The sequence below is a fragment of the Rhinatrema bivittatum genome, chromosome 1, assembly GCF_901001135.1.
Source record: "Rhinatrema bivittatum chromosome 1, aRhiBiv1.1, whole genome shotgun sequence".
Taxonomy (NCBI): domain Eukaryota; kingdom Metazoa; phylum Chordata; class Amphibia; order Gymnophiona; family Rhinatrematidae; genus Rhinatrema; species Rhinatrema bivittatum.
Genome location: NC_042615.1, coordinates 330,717,821 through 330,732,674, shown reverse-complemented (window position 1 = coordinate 330,732,674; position 14,854 = coordinate 330,717,821). Strand labels below are relative to the sequence as shown.

Here is a 14,854-nt window from a genome sequence, read left to right as displayed (position 1 = left end):
TTCAAGGGCTCATAGCAACGAGATGTAACCAGGGCTTGTGGTCTACACCTTCCAAGATTGAATCCTATCCCTGACCTATATTCTGATGTTTTCTTTATTATCCCGAATACAATACATTTCACTCCTCCTTCATGATTTTTTTTTTTTTTGTTTCTTTTGAAACTTGCAACAAAACAAGTCTGGTTTTTAGAGCAGTGCCGAAACTGTCTAGTAAGTGCAGAGGATGCACTTACTTCCTCCTCAACGTTGCCTAAGGTCTTGGATAAGAAAAATAACAAGATCATAAAGGTCGCTTGAAAACAGCTGGGGATCTTTTGGTTTAATTTCACGGTGGTTGTTCTGCTTCCCTTCCCCACGCATGTCTCCTGGGAACCCAATGCATTTGAGCGCTAGGGATACACAATTTCTCCCTAGCACCTTCTTTTTAGTGCGACAGATCATATTATAGCATTGGGCGCCCAGGAGAGATTGTTGTGCATGTTAGGAAAACATGATATTGCATCGGCCCCTCTGTGTGTGTATTTGTGTGAGAGCAAGAGAGAGTTTGTGTGTCTGTCAGAGAGAGAGAGAGAGACATCCAAAGAGTATGTGCCAATAAAGATTTCTCAGTCTTAAAATCTGTCTGAGTGACTGGGCATGTTGTCTGAGAGCGTGTGTCTGTGTGCGCCTGACACTGGTTGGCAGGGTGGTTGTCTCATTGCTTGGCAAATGGTTCAAGAGCTGATTGACAAGAGGTTTTAACACCAGACCAAAAATCCAGGATGGATATATATATATATATATATATAAGATGTACCAAACTTGTGGGGGAACCAACTGATTGTATGGATGGAAGGGAGACTGCAGCTCTCTTTGCTTATCCCTGCTCCAGGCTGTAATGTACTACTTAGTTATTTAGGGAAAAATGTGAAAATTTATCTTGGAGATTTTTTGGATCAATTCTGCCAGGCTCATTGGTTCTCAACCTTTTTTTGGCCAGGACACACCTGACAGATGGTTCTCACATGCGTGACACACTGAACATGTGACCGTAAAGGGGCTATATGTAAACATGCACTCTGCATCCACAGGAATCCCCTCAACCCCCAGCAATGAGTGCAGAGCAGATCTAGGGCATTACCCTGTATAACTCACCATACAAAAAAGATGTTCTGGTGACATCCCAGTAAAAGCAAAACAAACTCCCTTTACTACCAGGCACAATAGTCTTCCTTATGAAAAGACAGTAATTTACCACTAATGCATGTCCTTTTGAGAAAACACAACATATAAGATTGATACAAATGCCTACATGCTAGTAAAATACTTCACCTCGGTCACACACAAAGCCGACCTTCACCAAGGACAGAAAGACCACAAATTATAAATTATGGAGACAAACTGGAATGGAAAACCAAAAAAGCCACTCTGTATGCAGTGTGAACCTGGAGAAATGGAAACAAATATAGCACCTAACAATCCCAGGATCTGCAATAATGCACACAAACTAATCTGCACAAAGTTACACCTGCATTAAGGCATGCACTCCAACAGTAACAACCCTATCTATGAAAAGGTAACACTATAAATATTAAACTAGGCCCTAAACACCAATATACTTCGTATTAGGAAAACAGAGTAAGCCAAGCTGCTGTAGAACCCCACGCAGAAATAATTGTAAAACTATACTAATAAATGTTTCAAAACAGCTGATGAACAGAATAACATCCAACAATTAAAAACTCATAAAAACTATTTTAAAAATTGTCCAAATACCAATTCAATATTTCAAAACAGACAGATTACATAATACCCAATAATTAAAATGGCAGTCAATCAAGAAAAATAAACTTAAAAAGCCACCTTTACTTACCCTCTCCAGCAACTCTCCTACTCCTTTCTCTTGCAGGCCAAAAGCACAAGCAGCAGCAGCTGCTGAAGCTCTGTCCTCACGATCCTCTTCTTAGGGCCCACAACCAGTTACTCACTCACACATTAGTCATCTTCCTGACCAGTCTCTCTCTCACCCAGAAACACATCCACCTCCCTGACCAGTCTCTCTCTCTATCACACACATACTGTCTCATATACAAGCTCAAAAATCACACACATGCTCTCGCACCCATTCACACCAGCCCTCACCCAGGCACCGATTCACACCCACACACACACCAGCCCTCACTCAGGTTCTCATTCACACATGCATGCACCGGGCCTCACCGCCAAACCTCTTCTTTCTTTGCTGCAGGGATGGGCTCCAGTTCCTCCACGGCTTTACTCCAGCGGGACTTCTTTTTTGCCGCCACGGGGATGGGATCCTGTGGCGGCCTTGATTCATTGGCATCGGGTTTCCTCTTCGCGGCCACGGGGATGAGCTCCCGTGGCGGCCTTGCTTCGTTGGGGGTCGGGTTTCCTCTTCGCAGCCACGGGTATGAGCTCCTGTGGCGGCCTCACTTCGACACTGCCACTCCTCCCAACCCCCGGCCTATGCTATTTCCCTTCTGCCTCACCACCCAATCAGAAGCTTCCTCCCTTCTTCCTACTTCCACTGGCTGGTAGAAGAGAGGAGGTTTCCGATTGGCCTGCGCGGTGGCAGGAAGAATGGAGAAGGCTTGCCATTGGCCAGTGGGGACAGGGAACGGGGAAGTACAACCGGGGCAGTGGGACACCAAGAGCCGTGACACACCTGCCGGTGCTTGGCGACACACCGGTTGAGAATCGCTGCTCTAGGTGATATGATGTGCCTCTAAAGGGTCGGCTTGATGAGCATTTGGGAGCGGCTGAATCATAATGCTGCAGGGAAAGCACATGAGGAAGTCAGATACCCCATGGGCCAGTTTTCAAAAAAATTCCCCAGGCTGATTTTCCTGCAAACTGCCCCTGATTGTGGAGAACTTTTTTTTTTTTTACTGTATGTACTTTTGATACATGGGAGAGATGGGGAGGTGGAATTTTTCACTTGAAGCCATATATCGTAAATGAATGTGCGATTACTTCTTTGTGAGTTGTGGAATATAGATCATTTTGTGATCTAGTCTAAGATAAGTTTGCCATCATTTTAAGTTAGAAGGCAATGAGGAAGGTTGATCTTTGTCTAAGCTTGCAAAGGACATTTTTCCTTCCTGATGGGATGTGTTCATGTATCCAGTCTGAACATGAGTGATTAAACCACAGTGTGAAATTAATCAAGTCTTCAAACTTAGCCAGTGGTATGGGGAAAAATCTCTGTGTATTCAGTCCTGCCATGGTAGACCCGTTATCTGAGGACATTTCTACAAATTGGCAGTGGAAAGACTTTTAAACAAATAGACTATGTAACACCATGAGAATTGTTTGTGTAGTGAAGAAGGTGAAAATGATTTCTTTATACTTTGTACTGTGTGTAGCATGTGGTACCTGTATCTAGCTTTTGCCTGTGCCCTGCCAAGACTCTCACGATATAAACATTGCTTCTGAATGAGCCTCCCTAGGAAAGAAAATAAGATAAGGAGAGATGTCTTATTTTATCTACACTTAGTTCCTGTTGAAGTTGAGGCAGCACTGTAGAAACAGAGAGGACTTGTACTGTACAAGGCAGTGACCTGGATGACCTTGGGGTTTTGTTTGTTTTTTTTAGAGTGGAGGAATCTTCACTTTTGGAGCTGGTGCTTGTGGGCAGCTGGGCCATAATTCCTTCCAGGACGAGGTTAATCCAAGAAGGGTTCTAGAGCTGATGGGCAGCGAAGTCTCCCAAATTGCCTGTGGCAGGTAAGTGATCACTTTCCCTTACCATTTTAAGAGGGTAATCTTTTTATAACATCGCAGATAACTTATGCAGCAGGTAAGCACATAAGTTTGCTTTGAAAATTTTTCCAAAATAACACGCATAAACTGGCCTGCACAGCCGCACATATGCTTTCTGCAGCATGTAACTTGTGCTGTTAATTTACGAGCATAATATGTAAAATTAAGCTTGTGAGTAAATCCAAACTCCACGCCAACTCTGCCACCAAAATGCGTATTTGTGCACCTAAAAGTATGCACGAAATGTATGTTACATGCATTCTTTTATACACACACACACCAGCAATTTTATAACGAGCCATTTATGCGCATAAACTCATGTTTTTTTTCATGCGCAGAAATGGCTTCTGTGTGACAATTTCTAAACACTAGTGGAGGGAGGTGAATGTGGTAGCAGTCACTCCGTGTTTGGAACTGCAGTGTTTGGGGTTGTGTTTCTCTACCCCTTTACCTGCCCCTTTTCATATATTGCATCTGGAGAATGTTGTATTAGTGTGGAATGGAATGCCCCCCCCCCCCCCCCCCCGCCGTCCCTCTATACAGAGGACACTTGCTGGTTTCACAACACAGACAAAGGCCTGTTGAGGACTAGACTAGCTTCCAAATTAATTTAACCTGTGACCTGTTCCTGACTCTTCGTAAAATCACTGGATGTGACAGACCACCTGCTTTAACTCGTAATAACATAGTAATGATGGCAGAAAAAGACCAAATGGTCTATCAGGGTCTACTCAGCAAGTTCCCTATGGTAGTAACTGCCGCTCCATGCAGGTTACCCCCAAGCTTTATCTTAAGGGTAGTAATATTAACATTCAAAACCAAGCAGTGTCAAACCCAAAAAAGAAATTACTATCAACATTTTTACAGAGCGAGCAGCCTTCTTGATCAATTCAGGCAATGCTACTTGAACATGCTTTGCTTTAGGATGCTGCAGAAGCAATCCTATACTTTTTCCCCTAATGTCTGTGTATCAGTACACCGGACCATAAAAGTCTGGGCCCAGCATTGGCTGACACCTGAATCCAATTCCCCTCCCCCCATCATCGAAGCAGAAAGCGATGCTGCAGTTGTGTCAAATTCATGAAGGCTAATTGATTAAGGGAAGTAACCCCCATGCCTTCTATTAGGGTAATAGCTGCCGCACTGAGAAGGTTACCCTCATGCACCCTTTTCATTATTTCCACCTCTAGCCTTTAGGGATCCACAGTCTTTATCCCATGCCCTTTTGAATTCATTTACTGTTTCATCTTCACAACCTCCTCTGAAAGGGCATTCCAGGCATACACCACCCTCTCTGTGAAGAAATATTTACTGTTCCCGTTCGTATCCCAGATCAGTCCAGACAAGTGAGTTTTGCATCCCTACAAGCAGATGGAGGCAGAGAACAAAAGCTTTAAGGCACTGCTACATAACCGAAAGTGCCACCTTCAGTCCCTCAATATTTCTCTGTCTCCAGTAGATGCTAGAGGTACAATCCTGCAGTCTAAATTAAAAAAAAAAGTTTAGACTTAGTTTCAGGAGTAAGAAGATCGAAGGAGTCACTCCCTGAGTTGTTTAGGCACCTTCATGGGCCATCCCTTAGGTCGAGTCGGGCGAACAGGAGGTTGGTGATCCTTGTGCTGCTTTTGCTGCACCCTCCAGGGTCCTGACAACCAGGAGTCCTGGTTCCCTCTGGTCCGTGCAACCTATGATGCTTTTGAGATGACATCGAGAGTCTCTGCAACGGAATTGGCACCCACAGAATGGCATGGCTGCGGGCCTCAGATCTCCAGCCAGAGGTACAGGAATGACTCGCTGACATACTGTGTATTGGGGAGAATCTCTTCAGAGATAGGGAGAAGAGGTGCTGTGACCCAATTTCAGGACCACCATTTAACCTTCCAATAACTCTTCGTCCTTCTCTTCTAGGAGGCTGGCAAGACGGGCCAAGGAAGTCTTTCTTTTGCCAAAGGAAGTACTATACTCTGCCCCCTCACTCCCATCCACATCATCTGGGCTTCCATGGCTGTCCTAGGCAGCAGAGAACCGCCAAGCCCCAGCCGGCAATTGTCAACTCCGGGGACAGGGTTTTGACTGGGTGGTAGGAAGTGTAGGCCAGTTGCCCGTACCCACGATGATGGACCGTCTGGTCAGGGGTAGGCTGCGGCTCTTTGCAAACCAGTGGCCCAGTACAACCTTGGACCAGTGGGTTCTGTCCATTGTCTGTCAAGAGTTCCAATTGAATCTATTGGGTGTCCCGCCAAATTGCCCTCTGTGCCCATCTTGGGGGCTGTGGTAGCTCATCAGCAGATGCTACTAGCGGAGCTCTCCTCCCTCTTTATGGCCAGAGTGGGCGAGCCTGTACCACCAGGGCAAAGAGGGTGGGGATTCTCCTCCAGGTACTTCCTGATTCTAAAGAGAACAGGAGGACTCCATCCCATCTTAGACCTAAGGGCCTTGAACAAGTTTCTAAGAAAAGAAAAGTTCAAGATGGTTTCCCTGGGCACCTGATCCCCCTTTTGCAAAAAGGGAACTGGCTATGCGCCCTCAACCTAAAGGACGCATATAGTCATATTGAGATCTTCCTCTATCACAGGAAGTATCTCAGATTTGCAGTGGGAAAACAGCACTTCCAGTACCGGGTGTTGCCGTTCAGGCTCTCATCAGCTCCGCAGGTCTTCACAAAATGCTTGGCCATGGTGGTGCAGGCTAGGAGTGCATGTTTTCCTGTATCTGGGTAGGGGCCACGAGGTTCATGCATGTGGCCATCTGGGTGTTGGAGTCACTAGGGTTTATTCTCAACTACCCAAAGTCCCATCTCAGCCCGTCACTTCAATTAGACTTCATAGGAGACCTGCCAGCCAAGGCTTTCCTGCCTCAACAGAGGGCCCGTCACCTTGACAACCATTGCAGCAGAGATCCAACAGAGCCAGCAGATGTCAGCCTGGCACAAGTTGAGGCTGTTGGGCCATATGGCCGCAACCGTCCATGTCGCATGCGCAGAACCCAATAGACTCTGAGGTCACAGTAGCGCCAGACCACGCAGAGCCTCCAGGTTTGCATTCGAGTCACCTCGTCTCTCCAGGATTCATTGTCCTGGTGGCGGGAAGTTTCAAATCTGGAGCAGGGGATCTCTTTTTGAAGTCTCCCTGCCCAAAAATGTCCTAACCACAGATGCATCCACCCTGGGGTAGGGAGCTCATGTAGATGGGCTCAGGACCCAGGGCCTCTGGTCAGCTCAAGAGTGCTCAATTTCCTGGAGTTTCGGGAGTTCAGGTATGCGCTATGAGCTTTCAGGGATCTGCTGTCCAACAAAGTTGTCCTTATCCAAACAGACAACACGGTAGCCATGTGGTATATTTATTTATTTATTTAACACTTTTTTATACCGACCTTCATAGTAATAACCATATCGGATCGGTTTACATTTAACAAGGGTATAACTGAAGCGTAACTAAATTAAATTAAATAAAAGAGGTGAAATAAGGCAAAGTTACATTCAACAAGGGGTAAGAACTTGGAAGCTAACGTAGCTGGAAGAAAGGTAAAGGCGGATAATAAACAAGAAAATACAATAGAGAATACAGGTTAAAGCTACAGGTGCTTTAACCTGGCAGTGCCATATGAACAAGCAGTGCCATATGAACAATGCCATATGAACAAGTGCCATATATGAACAAGCAGGGAGGCACGGGATCATACCTCCTGTGTCAGAAAGTGGTCCAGAAGTGATATGGGCCCTGTCCCTCGGGATGGTGCTCAGGGCCATGTACCTGGCTGGGACAGAGAACATGGTAGCGGACAGACTGAGTCAAGCTTTTAGACCTCATGTGTGGTCCCTGGACAGGGGGTAGCGAATCAGATATTCCTCCTTGGGAAGCTCGGGCGTAGATCTGTTCATGTCCATCCTGCAACAGGAAGATTCCTCTGCTCCCTGTACAGATCAGACAACAGACCAGCCTCTTATGCCCTTGCCCGTCATTGAGGCAAGGGTCTTCTGTATGTGTGTCCTCCAATTCTCCTAGTGGCAAAGACTCTCTTGAAGCTTCGTGAGGACAGGGGGGACTATGAGCCTCATAGCCCCTCACTGGCCAAGACAGATCTGGTTTCCACTCCTATGGTAGTCCATCCGGGAACCGATCAATCTGGGGACTTCCCCAGATCTCATCACACAAGATTAAGGAAGTCTGTAGCATCCTAACCATCAGGCCCTGTCACTCACAGTTTGGATGTTGAGGTTAATCCTGCAGCCTCTTGATCTTTCAGAGGAATGTGTCTCAGGGCCTGTTAGCTTCTAGAAAGCCTTCTACTAGAATGTCCTATGGACCGAAGTGGAGGAGGTTTTCTGTGTGGTGTGAGCAGAAGGCCCTAGATTTATTCTCTTGCCCCACACAAAAACTGCTTGATTACCTTCTACATCTATCGGAAGCTGACTTAAAGACCAACTCTGTTAGAATTCAACTCAAAGCAATTGGCGCATACCACCAAGGTGTGGATAGTACGCCCATCTCTGTACAGTCTGTAGTTGTTTCATGCAGGGCCTGCTTCAATTGAAGCTTCCACTAATGCCTCCCACTGTGTCTTGAGACCTCAGTGTGGTGTTAACTCAGCTGATGAAAGCTCCTTTTGAGCTGCTACACATCTGTGACCTGAAGTACCTAACCAGGAAGATCATATTTTTGGTGGCGGTCACCTCATCTTGCAGGATCAGTGAGCCCTAGGCCTTAGTGATTTATCCACCTTACGTTATCCAGCACTGCTCTCTACATTAATGGCAGGGGTGAAAGGGAAATAGAACCAAAAGGTTACTAAGGGCCAAGAGTAACAGTTAAGTATGAGAGGGTAAAAAAAAAAATTGCGAAAGCTTGCTGGGCAGACTGGATGGGCCGTTTGGTCTTCTTCTGCCGTCATTTCTATGTTTCTATGTTAAGTTTTTTATCATGACAGGATGGTCTTGCATGTGCACCCTAAGTTCCTGCCTAAGATGGTGAAGGACTTCCATCTTAACCAGTCAATTGTACTGCCAACATTCTTTCCCAGATCCCATTTGAACCAAGGTGAAAAAGCAGTGCACAATTAGGACTGTAAGCGAGCCTAAGCCTTCTATCTGGAATGGACAGCAGCCCATAGACAGTCTACCCAGCTTTTTATTTCTTTTGATAGAAATAGGTTGGGCATTGGCATTGCCAAACAGACAATATCCAATTAGCTAAGCAGATTGCATCTCCTTCTGTTATGCCGAGGCAGGACTTCATCTTGGGGGTCATGTCAAGACTCATTCTATTGGCGCCATGGCAGCATCAGTGGCCCACTTGCAAGCAGTTCCCATGGAGGAGATCTGCAAGGGTGTGACGTGGAATTCTTTCCACACATTAACATCTCATTACAGTCTGGACAGAGATGGCTGATGTGACAGTAGGTTTGGCCGATCTGTCCTTCGGAACCTGTTTGAGGTGTAGAATCCAACTCTCCTGCCTAGGGCCCATTATTTGGGTTGAGGCTATCTCTTCCTCTGTTACCAACAGCACTGGTGGTAGTGTGGCCGTTGGCACCCTTTTGTTGTTGGTACTCTTGTGTTGGGGAGCAGTCTCTAGCTAGGTATTCACCCTTGTGTGAGGACTACCATCTTGTTCTCAGAGAAAGCAAAGTTGCTCATTTGTAGCAGGTGTTCTCCGAGGACAGCAGTATGTTATCCCCACAAAATCTGCCCACTTACCCCATGGAGTTGGGTGTCTCCTATTTTTTATTTTAATCATAATTCTATGTTAAAAGACTGCAGAGGGGACCCCACATGGATGCATGGTATAAGGCATGCTCAGTGTGCCTAGTCAAAATTCTAGAAACTTTGACATAAGTTTTCCACATTGGGGCTCCATTTGATGATGTCACCCATGTATGAAGAATAACATCCTGTTGTCCTCGGAGAACACCTGTTACAGGTAAGCAACTCTGCTTTATTCAAAAGAGAATCGGGGTAGTATACATGTTTTAACCAGAAATATACAGAAATATTTTAAAGTAAAAAAATTGCCTGAAAGCTAGGCCTGTTTGTTGCCCTTGAAGACCATGGTTGTGCACTTCTGTTTATAATCTATTCTATACATGTCGATTAGCCAGGACAGAATTTCTCAGGCCCCCCTCCCCCTTTCATAAGTTTTTGCTTAGATGCCATTTTCTCCTTTTTATAAACTTTTTATTGGGCTTTGTATAAGAATGACCCTAAAGTGGAATCTTCATCACATATGTTGCAGACAACACACGCTAGCCTTCGTGCCTTCTTCAGGAGTGATCTACGCCTTCGGCTGTGGTACTGGAGGCCAGCTTGGCACAGGGCACACTGTTAACATGAAATGTCCAGTGCTGGTCAAGGGCAGCTGGGCAACACATCCTGGGCAGGTCTCTGCAGCAGCCGGTAAGTATCTTGCTAAGAATTTATCTACGTGGTAATGTTTTGGGTTTTTTTTTTTATTTTCCATTTTTCAGCATTTCAAAGCAAATTACATTCAGGTACTGTAGGTATTTTCCTGTTCCCAGAAGACTTACAAGTTTGTACCTGAGGCAATGGAGGGTGAAGTGATTTGCCCAAGGTCACAAGGAACAGCAGTGGGATTTGAACCCTGGTTTCCCTGGTTCATAGCATGCTGCTCTAACCACTAATCTATAGAAAATTTTAATATTAACCTAAAATGTTTTTTGAGGCTTTATATTTTTATTCTGTGGGAAGGGTCTCAAGGGCCCTAAATCAGGCTTCTTTTGAATCCACAGTGAATATCCATCAAATGTATCTCCATACATGTGGTCTATAAACAAACTGAATTGGCATAGTTTACCGGAATTTTTGCTCCATAAGACGCACCTGACGATAAGACGCACCTAGGATTCAGAGGGGGAAAATTAAAAAAAAAATAAAAATTGTGCTAAACCTGCTCTGTCCCTGGGCGTCTGTACGTCTTATGGAGTGCATAACATTTTTTTTCTCCCCATTTTGTTTTCGGGTCTGGGGAGGGCCATTTTTGTCCATTCCCCAGATCAGAAAACTTTTGTCTTTCTAATTCTGTGGGAACCCCCCCCCCAAACAAAAACCCCCATCCCAACCCTTTAAATTAATTAACAACCCCCCACACTCCTGATCCCCCCCCAAGACCTGCCAAAAGTCCCTGGTGGCCAGCGGGGGTCCGGGAGCGATCTCCTGAACTTGGACCATCGGCTGCCAGCAATCAAAATGGCACCGACGACCCTTTGCCCTTACTATGTCACTGGGGTCGACCAATGGCAGCGGTAGCCCCTGTGACATATTAAGGGCAAATGGCCATCATCTGCCAGTAATCAAAATGGCGCCGACGGCCCTTTGCCCTTACTATGTCACTGGGGTCGACCCATGCCAGCGGTAGTCCCCGTGAGGGCAAAGGGGTCGTCGGCGCCATTTTGATTGCTGGCAGCCAACGGCCCAAGTCCAGGAGATCGCTCCCGGACCGCTTCTGGACCCCCGCTGGACTACCAGGGACTTATGGCAGGTCTGGGGGGGGTCAGGAGGGGGCGGGGGTTTTGTTAGATTTTTAACTTTTTTTTAATATTCACTCCATAAGACGCACAGATATTTCCCCCCACTTTTGGGGGAAAAAAAGTGCGTCTTATGGAGCGAAAAATACGGTAGTTACCCTGAAATCCAGGCATCTTCATTTCCCTCAAGGACCAGGGGACTGGTGAGCAGGAAATCTCCCCAGATAACTTTATCTGGCTGTTCGGTGACACTCAGTTGGGTAAGTCTGCTGCTGAATATACCCGGTTACAACTGAATCAGATAACTTTCCAACCAGACTTACTCTAACTGTATGCTCACCAGCTAAAATTTAACCACGCCTCCACCACTGCATCTTTTTATCTGAATAAATTTAGTGTGGCCAATGAGTTACAATGGATACAATTTAGCTGGGGGGTGGAAATTTCCAGTCTTTTTGTCCAGGGAACTCCAGAGGTTACCGAGAGAAAGCCTTTGAATATCAACCACCTTTCTTTTTTTTTTTTTCTCCCCCTGAAGGGGGGGAGGGGAGCAGATTTTAGAGGAATTTAAAAAGAAAACATGCTTTAACTTGCTGAAAACAAACGAAAATTGGCCTGGCATTAGCCATTTTTTCTACTGTTCTAGCTTGCGTGAGTTGTTCGGTTTTTTTTTTGGTTCTTTTGCCGCAAATGGTAAACGTGGTATGTGCCCCCTTCCCAAGCTGGGCAGTTCTGTGCCTTCTAGGAGCAGCAACATAGACAATGCAGCATGAATGCGGCATACGTGTCTATTTTACAAGTGTTTAAAATATCCTTCTGTTAGGCAAACATAATGTAAAAGAGAGCAGTAAAGCTGCAAGGTTCTGATTTCAGTAAAAATACCTACCAAAATGGGGCCTCTGCAATTCAAACAATTTTTTTTTTTTTAAACACTTCTAAAAGTGGTGCTTGCTGCATTTGTGCTGCACTGAATCTCACCTGCCCATCCCTTGTCATGAAACAGGATGTCTTGGAAGCAGGCCTGGAGCAGTTTTTAATAGGAGGCCACAATATCACAAGGCCACATGTGCACAAGATATTCTGCAACCGTGTGCAGCCTCTTCTGCTTTGTGATTTATTATGGCTTACTATGCTTATGGAATTTTTATTTGCTGGATCTCACTTTCAACATGTTTTAGAAAGGCTAATAACAATAAATATTATGGTCCTTCCATGTCCTTGCAGTACAGTAATGAGGATATGGGACTAATGCATCAGTAGTAGGGACTTCCATCACCTTCATTTATAGTTTACTCTCTAAGTAGTTTGTTCTCCATTAGTCAGAGCACTTTCCAGTCTTCGGTTATAAAATCATTTTTATCCAGATATATAGAATAGGTGTATACTTGTATCAAGAACGATAAGAGAATGACTTGTCTTGTCTGCATGCTGGGCGGGGCTTATAGTTTCTTGTACAAATAATGTCATTGCATCCATTTGCCAGCAGGCTCACTCGTTTATGTTAAACGAATCTTCTCTGGTGGAGACCAAACTTTTGTGCTTTGCACCAAATACGAGGTAAGCAAAGGTATAATATTTTGGTGCTACCCTCCCCCCCCCCTTTTTTTTTTTTTAAAGCTACGTTTATGGGTCCACGTTTGACATGGAAGTATAGGAAGGTCCTTACATGGCCACTAAGCCAGGTTTTAGCGCTTGTTTGGTTTATTTAGTGTTATGGTGCTTGCAGCTCAGGCACAGCTGCAGAACCGGAACATTTTATGCAAAAGCTGGGTTTAACTATAAGTTGAAATCCCAAGTAAGACCGTGGCACAAAACTGTAGTAATAATGTTCCAAATCTGAACACATGAAAACGGGCACAAGCTCCCTCTATACTTCTTTCTCTGAAACCAATGTCCTTGTTCTGACAGGCATCATATAGCCCTCATGGAATGGTCAGCATGATTTGAAAGAAATAGGTTTGGTTTGTTTTATTTTTAAATATCCCCCATTTTTCCTCTTCTTCTTTTTTTTTTTTAAATTGGATTCCCCTCCCCCCCCCCCCCCCCAGCCACCCCCATCTCCACAGACACCACGCTCAGGTACTACATGTCCTTACGGGGGAGGGGGGAGCTGGATGGAGGCCTCCTCTGAGAGTCTCTGTGCTGCTCCTGTGTCCCAGAGTGACACCTGCCCTCCCCTCTCTCGGTGGGACCAACAGCATGGTCATTACCTTGCAGGACCCCTGCTGGCCTCTTTGGGTAGGTGCCTCTAATTTTGAATCTCCTGAGGCACAGGGCCGTTCCTCTTCCTATTTCTCTCTCTTTTCTAATGGAGTACTGAGGTGATCATGCCAGTCCATTTAAATGCATAGAAAGGCCAGCAGACAAAAGTTGCAGGGGATACATTTTTGCTAGGCTGACCTGACCCAAAAGGTTTTTTTACTCCTCTCCTTTTGGATTTATCTGATGAAGGAAGGATGGTAACACATGTAGCATTTTAGTCTAATAAATGATGTAATTTAAGACTTTGAGGACCTTTTCTAGCTGTTGTGAGAAGGTTCCTCAAAGGAGAGATGTAGAGGGGGCAGAGCGCTGCTATGACGCGGTGGTCTTTGTCCTCTGCCATGAAATAGAGTTCTTCTTCTCTACTGATAGCTTGCAGCTGGACTTGGTCAGGAAGGGTTTGGGATGCAAATGAGAGAGAATCAGTCAAATGTACAGGCAGTAGAAATGAAAACCAATATATATATTTTTTGTTTTCACTTTGCCTTCTACACTGTTTCACAGAATTCCATACCTGCTGATGACTTCCGGTCCATTAACCAAGCAAATTACACCAACGTCATAAACGACGAAACTATGGATATGTGGCGATGTAAAGTGTTAGAACATAATCACGCAAACTCTATCAAGTATGTGCGTTTCTACTTTCAGATATCTGCCTTTCCGAAGGCACATTGCTGCCTATGCTTCTGGAAGGCTTTTTGGATGAGAACTTCGAGTTGGTCTCCTGGGGCTATCCTGTGCCTTACAGCTCTTGTCTGCTCAATGTACTGTGCAGTCGAGAATTTTTCATACGCATTCACTTAATGCTCACTTGATTGGGTGTTGGGATAATTCTTTCCAGAACTCCTGAACTGACCCCATCAGACGGTGCCCATCATGCTATGTGATGTCATTTCCTGAAAGAATCTTCCTGAGCTCAGCAAGCCATTGCCATCACTTTTGTCACTAGAACACTTTTTTTGATGTATTTTTTTTTCACTCCATTTGAGGGTCTTGGCGTGCCACTCAAACATTGTTGATGTCAGCACAAAGCATAATGTTGTGCGTATTAACAGATTTCCATTTTTGGAGAGAACCATATCATAAAGGCTCATCCCTTATGATGTGGTTCTATTTTTAAAAGTGACTTGCCAGAAGGAAATACTGTGTTGCCTGAATGGTGTTGATTTTGCAATTCAGGTTTGGCCATCTTTCTGTGCACTTGCTGCCACACAGGGGAAAGAGCATTGTTTTTTTTTTATACCTGATGGCTGGTAATTGGGAAGTGCAGCCCTCCTATTTTATTTTTTTTTCAGTGCCTTTTTATACCTAAAGGGTCCTACCTCTGTGCCATGCAGTACAGGAATAT

The 14,854-nt window shown here is 45.1% G+C and overlaps 1 protein-coding gene across 5 annotated transcripts in view; it reads left to right on the top strand.

Moving 5' to 3' along the window:
- LOC115089674 (probable E3 ubiquitin-protein ligase HERC3) overlaps positions 1-14,854 on the top strand; it is a 189,277-nt gene that overhangs the window by 79,938 nt on the left and 94,485 nt on the right. For 4 of the 5 annotated variants that reach the window (XM_029597861.1, XM_029597878.1, XM_029597871.1 and 1 more), the window contains 4 exons: positions 3,596-3,726; positions 9,993-10,153; positions 12,725-12,798; positions 14,008-14,132. In XM_029597861.1, coding sequence (XP_029453721.1) covers positions 3,596-3,726; positions 9,993-10,153; positions 12,725-12,798; positions 14,008-14,132 — 491 coding nt within the window. The remainder of the gene's footprint in view (positions 1-3,595; positions 3,727-9,992; positions 10,154-12,724; positions 12,799-14,007; positions 14,133-14,854) is intronic. The other variant, XM_029597892.1, reaches the window with a different exon arrangement.